This window comes from Conger conger, chromosome 7 (assembly GCF_963514075.1).
Source record: "Conger conger chromosome 7, fConCon1.1, whole genome shotgun sequence".
Classification (NCBI taxonomy): domain Eukaryota; kingdom Metazoa; phylum Chordata; class Actinopteri; order Anguilliformes; family Congridae; genus Conger; species Conger conger.
In genome coordinates this window covers 18,212,332-18,225,909 of record NC_083766.1, presented here as the reverse complement: position 1 = coordinate 18,225,909, position 13,578 = coordinate 18,212,332, and the positions used below count along the sequence as shown (strand labels likewise).

General features: G+C 42.2%; 1 protein-coding gene and 3 non-coding genes across 5 annotated transcripts; all 4 read right to left on the bottom strand.

The window, feature by feature from the left end:
* Positions 1–620: 620 nt before the first annotated feature.
* On the bottom strand, positions 621–10,947 carry LOC133132193 (P2R1A-PPP2R2A-interacting phosphatase regulator 1-like). Of its 2 annotated transcripts, none has more exons than XM_061247471.1 (10): positions 9,430–10,947; positions 8,800–8,878; positions 8,092–8,145; positions 7,417–7,460; positions 6,016–6,070; positions 5,329–5,430; positions 4,915–5,000; positions 4,472–4,539; positions 3,077–3,173; positions 621–2,344 (listed from the first exon to the last, which is right to left on the bottom strand). In XM_061247471.1, exons 1-10 carry the CDS (start codon positions 9,531–9,533, stop codon positions 2,209–2,211), a joined length of 825 nt encoding a protein of 274 aa, XP_061103455.1. In that variant the 5' UTR covers positions 9,534–10,947; the 3' UTR covers positions 621–2,208. The 2 variants fall into 2 exon arrangements, with proteins under 2 accessions (XP_061103455.1, XP_061103456.1); XM_061247472.1 differs by having other exon boundaries at positions 4,472–4,536.
* Positions 5,515–5,665, bottom strand: LOC133134154 (small nucleolar RNA U109). Its single transcript, XR_009709271.1, has one exon. It is a non-coding gene; the product is annotated as a small nucleolar RNA U109 (small nucleolar RNA).
* Positions 6,587–6,742, bottom strand: LOC133134156 (small nucleolar RNA U109). The gene has a single exon (XR_009709273.1). It is a non-coding gene; the product is annotated as a small nucleolar RNA U109 (small nucleolar RNA).
* LOC133134155 (small nucleolar RNA U109) lies at positions 9,114–9,271 on the bottom strand. The gene has a single exon (XR_009709272.1). It is a non-coding gene; the product is annotated as a small nucleolar RNA U109 (small nucleolar RNA).
* Positions 10,948–13,578: the final 2,631 nt, after the last annotated feature.

Genomic DNA, 13,578 nt, shown 5'->3' with positions numbered 1-13,578 from the left:
CACTCCCTGTGTTATGAATACATGGACACAGACGGGATAAAAAATGAACACAGGCCAGACTAAAAACATTTACACGACTAGCTTTGTGCTGCTTCAGTTTATCACAAACAAACTCACACTTGCGTAATATATGGTAGTAACAGAATTCTTTACTTTCCAACACACAAAAAAGCTTGCAGGTTGTCTGACATTTCAATATACCACATCATGCCTTCAGTTGAGAAAAAAAATAAATCTAGCAATGTCTACTTAAGGAAATATGTATTCAGACTTATAAAACTGAATTTCAAAAGGAAATTACTACAACCAAATTAACACTGACTTTTTACACAATTACAGTTGTTTTCTTGTATACATTTTTATTGAATGGCACAAGGTATTATTGATTCAGTAGATGACAGCATTTTTCCCCACTGTGAAACGACCAGAAGCAATGCTTAAATGTGGAGATACAGAAGAAACGCTTCTAAATCTCATCAAAAGTCTGAGATTTAATGCTAACCAGCAGGATTGACCTGAAACACAGCCATCTTTGCATTGTGAATGAAAGCATAAACCGAGAAAATTCATTTTTAGTCTTCATAAGAAGAATCGCACAAATAAGTCCTCTACCCCCACCCCCCTCCCCCCTCTTTTGAGAAGTACTGTTCAGTCAGTTTGTCCATTGCATTCTTTTTGTTTGTTTACAGTGCAGGTACCCAGAAAAAGGAAAAAGCCAAGCCAACCCTAGGCTCCATTCGAGTCGTCACAAAAGCGTTTGGAAATTCAACGTTTGAGGTCAGTTCTCATAGGCGGCTTCACAGAGCTGCTGAAGTAAGACTGGGCTTCCTGGCTCGTTATTCCATGAAGGAGAACCTTTCGGCCTTGAATTCAAAGTTTGGTAGCTTAATTTTTTTTACTACAGTCTAAAAAACACAACATATAGAATGGAAGTATTGAAACACTGACAGGCAGCAAGGTTTGAAAGCCGCATGTTGCCTGACAGTACTGGGTGTGCTAGCATGAGTGAGTGGTGACAGCCCTTGGTTTGACCTCATGGACCACAAGCGAAAGAACAGCCATTTGTCCTGCAGTTCTCTTCAGTAAGGGAATAACCTTTCAGCTGCATAGGGCAGGGAGGTGTCCCAGCGCCAATTCACCAATGTAGCATACAGTTTAGATGGAAATGCCCTTACAAGAGCACACAAACCTGCCTATGAGACATTCAGACCATGGAATTCCTCATTCGGAAACCTCTGACAGACTAGAATGGCGCTTAGAATTTAAGCAATTTTCCATTCACCTCTAAAAACAAATGCCAATCCCCTGAGCCTGCGTTCACTTCCGAGCTAATAATCATATATACATACTTACAAAACATACAGGTAAGACCAAATAAGTTAAAAACTATATTCACATAAATGTAGTACTGACTTTTCATCTTTGTATACCTAATAGCTGAAATACCTTGTGAAGGCATGCCACTTAATCGTAAAATCAACTCCTTAAAGCAGGATTCGGTTCAAAAATTCAATTTGACACGTCGCGCGGACCGCGTCAAATACTCGCATGCACTGCTCCGCATTCCCCAAGTAAGCTTTGGATCCGACCTTCCCTTTGACAGGCGTAAGCTGGCCTTTCGATCAGGCGGAGAGAAACTCTGAACCTTATCAAAGCCTCAGCTGTGCAGGAAAGCACTCGACCTATGAGAAACCTCGCTTTTGAATACGCTTGCACACGGGGAAGCCCTCCGATGCGCGTTAATCCTGTGCTGTGTTTTTGTGGAGAACTTGGCTGGTGAGGGCGTGGAAGCGGCAGGGAGGGGGGGGGGGGGGCACAAGCTGTGCTCACTGGACGGGGGACGGGCATTAGCACCTTGTAGTCGTTCTAGAAATAGCAGCTGGCGCTAGCGCTCTGGGCGTCCGCCGCTCTGACCCACGGTGGCCCCTCTCCCACGGGTCAGCAAAGTGCATTTTCAGGACCAGCGTGTGTCAGAGAGGCACGCCCTCGCCCCCCGGTCTCACACACACACGGTGTTCACACGACACACACAACATGCTCAGAATCGCACAGGCGCACACCTCTCGGGCATGGGGGAGCGGTTCTCCCATGAATAGCGCATATTGTTTTTTTGTTTGTTTGTTTTTTTTTAAAAACACAGATTCCCCAAAAATGATGAGAAAAGCTCCTCAGGGGAGCAGGAGATGGAGCGGAGGCCTCTTCGCCTCCTCACTTGGGGGACAGGTCCTGTAGCGGGGTGAAGGGGGAGGTGCTGGGGGAGGAGGAGACCCCGTCCATCTTGGCAGGGGAGCCTGCAGACGACCCCACGCTGCTCAGACTCCCATCCAGCAGATCTGGAGACAAACTGAGAAAAAAAATGACCGTTTTAAGGAATCTCAGAAAATAACTATACTGAGACGAGCAGCGATACCAAGGCTCCACGTACATGGATACCAATTTCCATTCCTGCCAGTATTATCTAAGGCTTTATAGTACACTACAATAGCAATGTTAAACAATTCTATTTATTTTTTTTATTATTTTTTTTCCTCCAAGCACCTTCCAAGTACCCTGTGCAAAATACTCAAGTACTTCTTGAATTTTCTTTTTAAATAAAGTGCTTTAAAGATAGTCCTGGACCGATGGAAATGCATAAATCAAGCAAATGCTACAACAGAGCACTTCATTAGGGCAATTGACCACAATTCAGAAACATTCCTGTTGACCAATGGCTGTAACAAGCAGCCAGTACTTGGCTGGCATGCTAGTATAAAAACAAGAACGGAAAGTTCATTGGCTGCTTAAGTTGCAAACACTGGGCAATTTAGCAATTCGATAATGTAAACAAAAGCTGAGCCAGCCACATGACAAATGTACGTCAGTCTCAGATGGTAAGTCTGCCAAGCTCAAGTTTTATCTCTACGATACTACAGAGAACGTCAAGCGACTCCGAGTGGATCATTTAAAACGTGGCAGCAGCGATAGGTTCCCCCATGGCTGTTTCACACACAATGTGTTAGATCTGAATGTTGTTGTGTGCAGACAGGGTAAATAGAGAGAAAGGGGTGGATGAGAAGCAGGAGATAGAGGGACTCACCAGGAGCTGAGGTCTGGCAGCAGGGACGCCTCTGATGACAGCATGGTGGTGGTGCCCTGGAAAAGCCTCTTGGGCTGGCTCTCCGTCTCCATCTCTCCTGCAGCCGCACAGGACAGAGGGGGGCACACGTCAACAAAAGCAAACGCACACCGGGCCTTTTTGCACACATTAATATGGGGGACTGAACATTGGAAAGGCCAGAGTTTTTTTTTTTTTTTACTACCTAAAGGCACCAGGCCTGATGCCAGGCAGTGTTAGGCTTGTCCAACATGGCAGCACTGATTTCCACCCACAGTCACCCAATTTCATAAGCCAAATGTTGCAAAACTATTTGCTTGAAATAAGGACAGGACGGACTCGATTTCAACATTTTTTTTGTACCAAATTAGGCAATTAGGTTTCGGTATATAGGCTAAGGGGGAAATGCGTTTTACAGGCACACTGAGGAAAAATGTGAGAAACAAGACGACAGAATGGAAAAAGTAGCCAAATAAGGTATAAAGTGCATTATTTCTTAAACATTTCTTCAGCCATAATTAATTCAGGGGCCTTCTCCCTTCATGAGTTTTACAATCGCATGGACCGTCTCCTGTTACTCATGAGAACGCAGAATCAAACTCAAATCAGTTTTTAGTCAGTATATTCAAAAACTTAAGCATGTCGGAGGCATTATCCCCACAGAGCCTATAAATCTCAGTTATAAAACTACAACCCACAATTACATGAAGTGCATGAAGGTAAAAAAAAAAAAAAGTAAAACAATTTTTTACTGTAGGAGTCCTAGTCTTCATCTTCATTAAACACTTGTAATGAACTAATCTTGTTAGACCATGTGAGATTACTTTCTCAAATTGATTGAGCAATTTGCATCAAAGTATTTGCATCAGTTGCTGAACAGCATGTTGGAGTGACCCATTTACACCTGGGTACCTGTATGCTAACTGGCTTCTAGCACAAAATGCCAGAACTGCATGTAGTTAACTCTCTTTCCTTTTTTTTTTTTTTTTTTTTTTTTCTTACATTTTCAAAAACAAGTGTTTTAAGACCAAACATTTAGGAAAAGTCACAGCAGAACATTGCATTAATGTATTGGAGTAGTTTAAAAGTCCAAATGCCGAATGGTGTCGGCTCTGGCCTTTCTGTGACAAGCATGTTTAGTGTTTAGCAGCAGCTTTCCCCACTTCTTCCCCTTTGCTCACTTGAGCGTGCCACCTTTTAATATTAACCTATGTATAACTCGCTCTGAGGTGCAAGCAGCTGCTACAGAAATATGCCCAAGTAAACATCTAGAATGTTCTGAGGACAGTTCTCCCTGCCTGTACACTCAAACACATGCACTGCAGTGAGTGGAACATGCACACACGCACACACGAGTGGAGGCCAGGCCAGACTCACCTTTCCTCTTGATAGGCCCCAGTATGCTGGGTCTGATGCAGTTGATGGGGCTCTGACTCCTCCTGCTGCTGCACACCACCATGCAGGAGAGAGAGGAGGACCATGTGAGGAAACGCTAAATATTCACACATCCACACCACCATAAAAGCCCTGGTTCAGTGTTCATTACACAACAACTTAACGTGCATACCCCCCCCCCTTTCTAATTTATCAGCATTGAACCCAAGAAATGAACAGTGTGCAAATGACCAATATTAAACCCTCCTTCAGCGGGCAGTATACAAACTTTGAGAAATTTGTGTATTAGGGGGAAGAGAATGAATCAATCTTTCACCCGGATGCTGTTCCAGTGTTTCCTGAAATACGAATTCAATCAAGTAATAAGCACACGCGTGTACATGCGTAGGAGGCGCACACAAGCGCTGGTCTGCAGGGCTACTCACTTGAAGCGGCGTGTGGGACTGGGGATGGGGCTGGGGTTGAGGCCATTGCTGCTCACCAGGATTTGTAGAGACGGTGAGAAGCATTGCTTTGGGAAGAAAAGAGAGGCATGTTATTACATCCTACGCCCAAGAAACACGCACATTAATAAGGTGCCAAATAATGGCTGATACTTAAGGATAAGTCACCCCTCTAATCAAAGCATGCATTTTAATTGACCAACAATTCACGATTGCATGTCCATCAGGGTAAGACAGCAGCGTGGCAACTGCACGGCAGTCCTTTACGACTACAATAACACTCAACTGCTGAAGGGTATGGCCATGGAATGGTGTTACATGAAAGAAAGCAGACAAATCCTGGATGTGGAGGAAGGCATGGACAAACACAGGACTCCGATGCCCGAGAGCGCTCACCTTCTTCCCGATGCCTCGCGTGGGGGACGGAGCCGGGGACACGGGCACGAAGTCGATCCGTTTCGGGGACGACGACGACGATTTGTCAAAGTCGTTGTCGCTCTGAAAAAAGGAGGCGGTTAAAGCGCTTTGTCGTAGTGGAACCCAGCACATTCTCCAACATGGTTACAACCGTTCACCGCTGAGAAGTGTTGGAGTTTTATACTACCGACTCAGCCTGGACTTTAGAGACTGGTGGCCCTGAAAACTCTGGTTAATATAGCATGTTACGAATCTTTCCAAACTCCCCACAGCAGAGAGAGAGATGGAATTTTAGCCCGAGGGCCAATACATGCAAAGACAGCTTACCCTGAATAGCAACACCCACCACAACAGGGCAACAACAACAACTCGTTGGAAGTGTAATCAAAGGGAACAGATGAAATACAAGCCCTGCAGCTGCAACAGGCTGGAAACTTTACTTCATCAGGGTATATTTACACACTGCAGTTCTAAAGAATTTACATTTACAAAAATAATCTAAGTGCTTTGTTTACCAAGGAATCGATTAAATATAACAAGTCAATGTAACTCACAGCCGAAACATGGGAATATAGTAGAATACAAATGCCAGATTTTCATGCCAGCTGTTTTCCATGTACTTTTCTTAATTACTTCCACAGAAAATGCTAATCTCTTTTTTCTTACCAAACTGAGACTCTCCTCCCACGTCTGGCTCATTTGCATGGCTGCCTGCACCTCCCTGAAAGGAGGAGGAGGAGGGGGGAAGGTTGGGGGAGGATTGGGTGAAACCGGCTCATCGTTGAGCAGCTTCATTTCACACATCAAGCAAAGCCTCAGCAGAAAGTACTGCAGACAATAGACTGAGCACACTTCATTATTTGGGTGTTCAGGTTCAGCCCGCCTACGATTAAGTATCAAAAGACCCTGATGGTAGGAAATACAATGACTCATGGGTGGGTGGGGGGGGGGGGGGGGGGAAGGAAAGTCTTTGCTGATGTTGGCACCAACACCCACGAAACCACCTCCTAATAATGCATAACACACAACTAGAAAGAAGAGCTGCATGAATCGGTGAATGATAGGTGCACGTTGGTCAGGCAGGCAAACGAGAAAATCCTCATGGAAATCCAATGATTCTTTCTCCTAATAGACAGCACTTTGGCAGTGTGACTTTTACACAAGCACAGTGACACCCCCATTCCAAACTGATGAATACATTTTTTATTTTATTTTATTCTAAACATTTTTACGAGCCATATGTTGGAGTTTTATACTACCGACTCAGCCTTTACTTAAGAGACAGGTGGCCCTGAAAACTCCAGTTACTATAGCATGCTTCACAGTTCAAAACTCCTCACATCAGAGAGAGATTGAATTACTGTCCACTAATGGTCAATAACGTTACATGCAAGGATGGGTAATGGCAACAGAAGCATCAACAAACCAATTGACGATTCATAAGTTCCAAAGTGAAATAAATGAAAATCATTGGGTCAGATCATTGCTTTCCATCACTGAAAAAGAGCAATGTTTTTAGTCTACTTCTACAGGCGTCGCATGCAAAACAAATTTACAGTACATAATCCAGAGAGTTCATTCGAAATGCATTCAGGCTTTGTTTTTTCTATCCACTGAATTCAGGTTAAGGAGTTTAGTCCTTTCCAAGTACTGTACACTGGAAGGGAATGGACCAAGTCAATAAGTGTAACCAACATTCGCCCTTAATTTGGACTTAGAGTAGGCCTACATGCACAAGTTATACATCAATGCAAACATTTTAATTAATATTGGTGACGTCAAATAATGAACACCGTTCCAAATGAGTCACAGATTAGGACAGGTGACAGAATGCTGATCCAACCCAAACACAGTGCAGGTGCTTTCCACTGACAGGTCTCCATAGCAAACACCGGAGCGTCGCTCCAATAAAAACAAAGCACCATGAGCCTTCAGTCACCCACACGGCTGAAAAAAAAAGCTGTGCGAGAAAGGCCCGCCCGTGTTTTATCCAGCTAGATTAGTCGGTGGAGGCACCACCCAACCCGGGCTTGCCATTCCTGAGATTGCGAGACCAGCGTGACTTACCGCTCGTGGGCCGTCTCTCTGTTCATCACGTCCACGCCCTCCTCCTGCACCACAACAAGCAGTCGTTACGCCAAGCTGTGTGCCAAGCAGCTCACTCACTGTACTGCCGTCCAAGATAAAAACTCTGCCGTCCAAAATCTAACTCAACCCAATCTGTTGAACTCTGACTAAACACCCGTTTTGTTGAGGGGAGCGAGGCAGAGCGATACTCCTGAAAGCAACCGTGATGGATTCTTTCATGCGTGTGCGGGAAGTCGCATTAGTTCCAACTGTTATCTCTGACAAAACTGTACCATAGCGACCTTGATGCCATTTTAGCCCAGCTGCACTCCTTACTGACCACTGAGGGAAGGGATCTTAATGGCATTTCAATGAACTGTACCAGACTTTGGTGTAGAAACAAAATTAAGTCCATCTCCAGAGTCCTCGGATCAATGTAAGAATGCAACAGCATCGTTTTAATACATTTGTAGTTTTACAGTATTTTCATGATTTTTATACAATTCGCCTCAGTTATTTCTATTACGTAATCGTTGGAGCACAGAAGCGCGTACTTTAGAAGTGCACAGTGAACAAATGGGACATACAAAGAAACGATAACAACATTGCGGTCATTTCCCTGGAGCTCCATGAAGGACAGCTGTGATGTCTGTGTACAAATCTCAGCCAGCTTACCTGCTTGATCTGGTGAAGTCTGGTGCTGGCTCGAATGGGAGAAGAGGGGACCATCTTGAGGAAAAAATAGAAAATAAAGACAAGCAGAGGGACAAGGAAAAGCCCAGATTAGACTAACTGAAAATGGCACAGTTAAACATGTGAGAAAACGGCATGACACGGATGACTACTGCTGCCACCTGACCCAAAAAAAATAAAAAATAAAAATAAAAATAAGCTTGGATGCTTTAAAAATGAGACAATGAGCAAATGAGAAATGGTTACTAAAATTGCATTCCAAGCCCCGTTCCTGGAGATCTACCATCATGTAGGTTCACTCAAACCATGAAAAGCACACCTCATTCAACAGCCAGACATCTCCTTCAACTGCCAAACAAAAAACCAAAAACAGATTTAATGATACTTTATACCCAGTCGCTCAAGTGAAATCGCAGAATGCTCATGAACGTTCTAACATCGCCCAACTATCGTCATTGTTCAATTTGAAATATTTTATCCATGAAGCATAACCCAAACGGCACAGCGACGTCACCACCAGGCTTTAGGTTTGATATGAAAACCTAGAGGACAGATCTCCAGGAACAGACCAGGGAACAACTGGTGTAGCAAATCATGACGAAAAAACATCAAGTAGACCACTTAATTCAGGCAGCTCAATATCAGGGAGGGACCGTATATCATTGCACAAAACAAGTTGGTACTTCATACCAGAGTGGAGCGGTTCACAACGGTGGTGCTGTTTCTGCGGCTACGAAGAACATCTCGCTGGAATACTGGAGAGTTGTCACTGGACAGAAGATAACATTGATTATCAGATGTGAAAATCGAATCGGACAGTAGACTGGAAACCGATGACACAACAAACCCAGATTTCTCCATTAAGAGTATGTCTTTGGATTAAGAATTCAGATAAGCACTCTCGGTCAAAGAAACACAATACAAACTATACTGCGCCAAAACTCCAATCTGGCTAAAACTCACTGGAGTAACGCTATAATGGAGAATCCAAAAGTTTACTAGCTAAATGTTGGAGTTTTATACTACCGACTCAGCCTTTACTTTAGAGACAGGTGGCCCTGAAAACTCCGGTTGCTATAGCATGTTTTACACAGTTCAAAACTCCTCACATCAGAGAGAGATTGAATTACTGTCCAATAATGGCCAGTAACGTCACATGCAAGGACGGCTAATGGCAACAGCCCATTAAGTGACGATACATACGTTTTCATCACCGAAAAACAGCGACGTTTGTGGTCTACTTCTACAGGCGTCACACACAAAACTAACTCCTATTACTCATTTCGACCGAATGCAAGATAACTATGTAACGTACGTTACCTCAAACCGTTTATCATAGGAGCGCTGTTGGATCGTCTTAACTGGCCGTCGCCTTGGGTCAGGGAAGATAAGTCAAGGTCTAGTTCCATCTTTTCCTGGGCCATGACTCCGGTGCTGTTCAGCAACTAAGTTACTGATGTCGCCGTCCTCACATGTGCAACTCCCCAAGATAGGCGTTAGCAAACAAAGAGTCTTAGACCTGCTAACTTGTTTGCTATTCGTTAAGTGTGTGTAGCTACAGCTGTAACTGATGCAAACCAAGACCTACTTTCAAATCTATTGTTGGCAAGCGCGTTCGGTCAAATCCCAGGCATCATTTGTTAACTGGCAAGCGGATAATTGTGCGCAGTAAAAGAAAGAAGTTTGCATGTTTGTTTTGTTCAGTATAACGCTAACGTTACTGTGGCGGGTATTACTCGGTTTAAGCAGCAGTTAATATATATTGTTAACATTCAAAATACAAAGACTAGCGTTAATAATATAGCTCCTAACTACTGCTACGAGACTACTTGCTCGCTAACGTTAACTAGCTTTTTGTCAAGCTAACCTGACCGTGCTTTACTGTACGGTATTCTCAAACAATACTCGACACTTTTCCTGAAGGGGGATGGCCCACGCACCCCCATCGAAAGTAGCCAACGTTAGCTAGTAAATAGCTAATTTAAATCTTAAAAGCACTCAACGCCAGAGCAAAGTTTTTGCAGTTGTTTAAAAAAAGTCTGTTTGCCCTCTTATTAATCAAAGTATAACTTACAACCAGTCGCAAGATGTCTAGCCGACGTTAAATGCTAAGCATTATCCACGTTAAGGAGTAAGGCCGCAACTAAGTTATGGCAATCGAAACACTTCACTTGATTCATTTATGCAAAGAAAAAAACAAAACTTAACCAGCGCACTATGTTGGTAACGGCTGTATAAATTGTTACTGCTAGCCAGCTATATATGCTAGCTAGCACGCAAGCAGGATTTAAGCCATTTTAGCCAGCTAGCTAAAGTAACTAGCTAGCTGGCTAGATACTGTAGCTAACAGATATTTAAAAAACGACTGGCGGAGATTTTGATTTTTCCTCCAAAATTTTATGAACCTAATCATTCAAAAGTTTAATTTGCCTCGAACCAAACTTCAGATTTAAAGAAAATGAAATTAATTATTTTTTTAGAGCTCCCATTCCAGAAGTCTGTTTACCACCACTGCCTCTTGTTGCAGCACAAGTCCGTCTCAACCAAACTCCCGCCCCTTCTCCGGCCCGCCTAGGTGATTGATAACAACTCAGCCCAATAAAGACGCCTCCAGTTGCCGGCAAGTCAATTTGATAGGCAGATGACTAGCCAATGGGAAATTAAACTATCCCATTTCCTGAAGTAGCCTAAATGTTCCGGTTACAATTCCTAATTTGCAGTGAACAGCAAAACTTAGCTATGTTGATTATCCCCATACACTGACTGCTCGATGTAAGTTTGTTGTTTAAATAGTGAAAACTAGCATAAATAAAACGAAAGTATGAGTTGCAATCTGGCATGAACCTTTACATCATGTTAAATTGCTGGCACAGCCTTTCGTTTAAATGAGTCGCCTGATTGGCTTGCAGGTGCGGACAAAAACGTGAGTACCACTTAGTTATCTGGTAACCTAGCGACCAACAATTAACCAGAATAATCGTAAACCAAAATCTGCAGTCAATTGTCAATTCTTATGAAATTGTTGAATTGAGTTTGTGTCTTATCAAACCTGTGGGTGGAAGCAAGAGTTAAAAATATCTTTATGCATTTTTTGACCAGAAGAGGGCACTATGTGATTATCAAAGTTGTGGCACTATTTGATAATCAAAGTTCCGAGTAGTTTATTTTAATTATTAAACAAACAACAAAAAAAAAACGTCCTGTCCGCTCTGCCTGCTTATGGCTAGAATGTATTCTGCTTTTCTGAAGTGGTTTTCTAAGTTACCTTACAAATGGAGAACAATGTGTAGACTACAGTAGGGAGTGTGTATTCAACATATCAGATTAAATATATATAATCATGGGTATATCAGGAGTGGCTCAGTTGGTGAAGGTGCTTGCCATTAACACTTCTAGGCTAGACCAGGGGTCGGCAACCCTGGTCCTGGAGAGCCGCAGGGTGTGCTGGCTTTCGTCTCCACCTTAAAATAAGCAACCGATTCAGACCCAAGAAACTAGGTGAGGTGAGTTAACTGTGCAATCAGCGGCTTTCATTGATCAATTAATGCCAAGTAACAACAAAAGCCAGCACACCCTGCAGCTCTCCAGGACCAGGGTTGCCGACCCCTGGGCTAGACATTGTGCTGGAGTACAGAGCCAAAAGAACAGAAATGGTACCACTGTCCAAATACTTATGGACCACACATATTTTGGAATATGTGGTCCTTGGGCCAATTATAGTCCAGTAGAGAATAAGCATAACCTCTTACAAGATTATTAAATAAATCATTTTAAATGGTATATGATTACAAATTATCCTTGTTAACATATTAATGTTTGTCTTGTTTACATACATAGCTGAATTTAAGGATAAATTTAAGGAGAAAATATTTCCATTATTTACTGTATTTTTTCAAATCCAAGCATTTTATTCAAATTGCAGCATTAATATATTTTGGTAGGCTATTGTTTAACTCGTTGTGGCTTACAATTTACATTTGCACTATTTAGTTGCCCACAAAGCTGGTTCTGGGTCACATTTGGATTCCCAATCCTTGAGCTTGGCCATGGCACTGTGAAATTTATTCAAATTATTCTCTTGAGAAAGATTAGGTTCATTTAAATATCCCAGCATAACCTTAAAGGCCTCTTCATTATAAAAGCTGGGGCTGAGCTATATTTTATGTCAGAAGATCTGAGCTGCTACAGTATAGTCTGTAAGTATTGGACAGTAACACAATTTTGTTGTTTTGTAATCTTTCACACTGGCTTTGAACTGAAACAATGAATGTCAGGTTAAAATGCAGACTGTCAGGTTTCATTTGGGGGAATTACAGCCCTTTTTATGCACAGTTCCCCATTTTAGGGGACCAAAAGTAATTGGACAATTGGCTGTTCAGCTATTTCTTGGGCAGCTGTGCATCATTGAATCATTAGTTCATGCACAAGAAGGCTAGGTGTGGCATTCACATTTAGAGTCTGTTCTGTTGTCTCTCAACACGAGGACCGAAGAAGTGTCAAAGCCAGTAAAGCAGGCCATCATGATGCTGACAAATCAGAAGAGGCATAGCCAGAACATTGGGTGTCAAAATCAACTGTTTGGTGCATTGTTAAGAAGCAGGAATGGACTGGTGAGCTCAGCGATTGGAAAGGGCCTGGTAGACCATGGAATACCACTGTAGTGGATGACCAAAGAATGCTTTCAATTGTGCAGAAAAAAACAATTTTAAGATAAAGAACACTCTCCACAATATAGGTATAGATGTGTCAGACACAACTGTTAAGGTTACACCAGTGACCAGCTCACCACAAGCTGCAAACCACTGGTAAACCTCAAGAACAGAATGGGCAGGTTAGAGTTTGCTTAAAAAATAAAAATAATAATAATTAAAAAAAGAGATCTGAAACAAGTCTTATGGACAGATGAGATGAATATTAACCTGTACCCAAGTAAAAGAGGAAAGTGCTCTTTTGAATTGACAGTTCTTTGGCTTTTCCTATGGTGATGGTTGACAAAATGACTTTGCATATAGTTCCATTAGATTCAGATTAAGACTAACTTAAGTTAAATATTATTTCCAATGTAACTTTATTTGATTGTATTTACAATAATTGTTAGGGGTGCAATAATTGTGAGGTTGTGAGTTGACACCTATGGTTTTCAGAAAAATGACATTACTTAATAAAAAAACAGTGAAACAAAATAAATGTATTGAAATTAAAGTATAGAGTACATACAGTATATTTTTTCATTTATTCTACATAAATATTATCTGTGTTGTTTATTATGCAGCCTTTCATTTTTATCAGGTGTGCCAATAATTCTGGAGTATACAGTATGCTGTATATGTGTTTAATGTGGAATCTCTATTCCAAAATGATATATATTTTTCATTTTGTCACTCATTATGTCAAACCCTATCGCACACAAAGGTGTAGCATCCCCAAGGGACCAGAATGAAGATCATTGTGAAGAGTTGTGTTCATCAG

Bases quoted from the DNA above. Each gene is read 5' to 3' on its own strand.
- LOC133132193 (XM_061247471.1), bottom strand. From the start codon at position 9,533: ATGGCCCAGGAAAAGATGGAACTAGACCTTGACTTATCTTCCCTGACC. The intron at 6,071-7,416 runs GTAAGTCACGCT...TCCTCCTTTCAG, and splicing joins AGAGAGACGGCCCACGAGCG to GGAGGTGCAGGCAGCCATGC. The intron at 3,174-4,471 runs GTGAGTCTGGCC...GTGCGGCTGCAG, and splicing joins GGGGCCTATCAAGAGGAAAG to GAGAGATGGAGACGGAGAGC.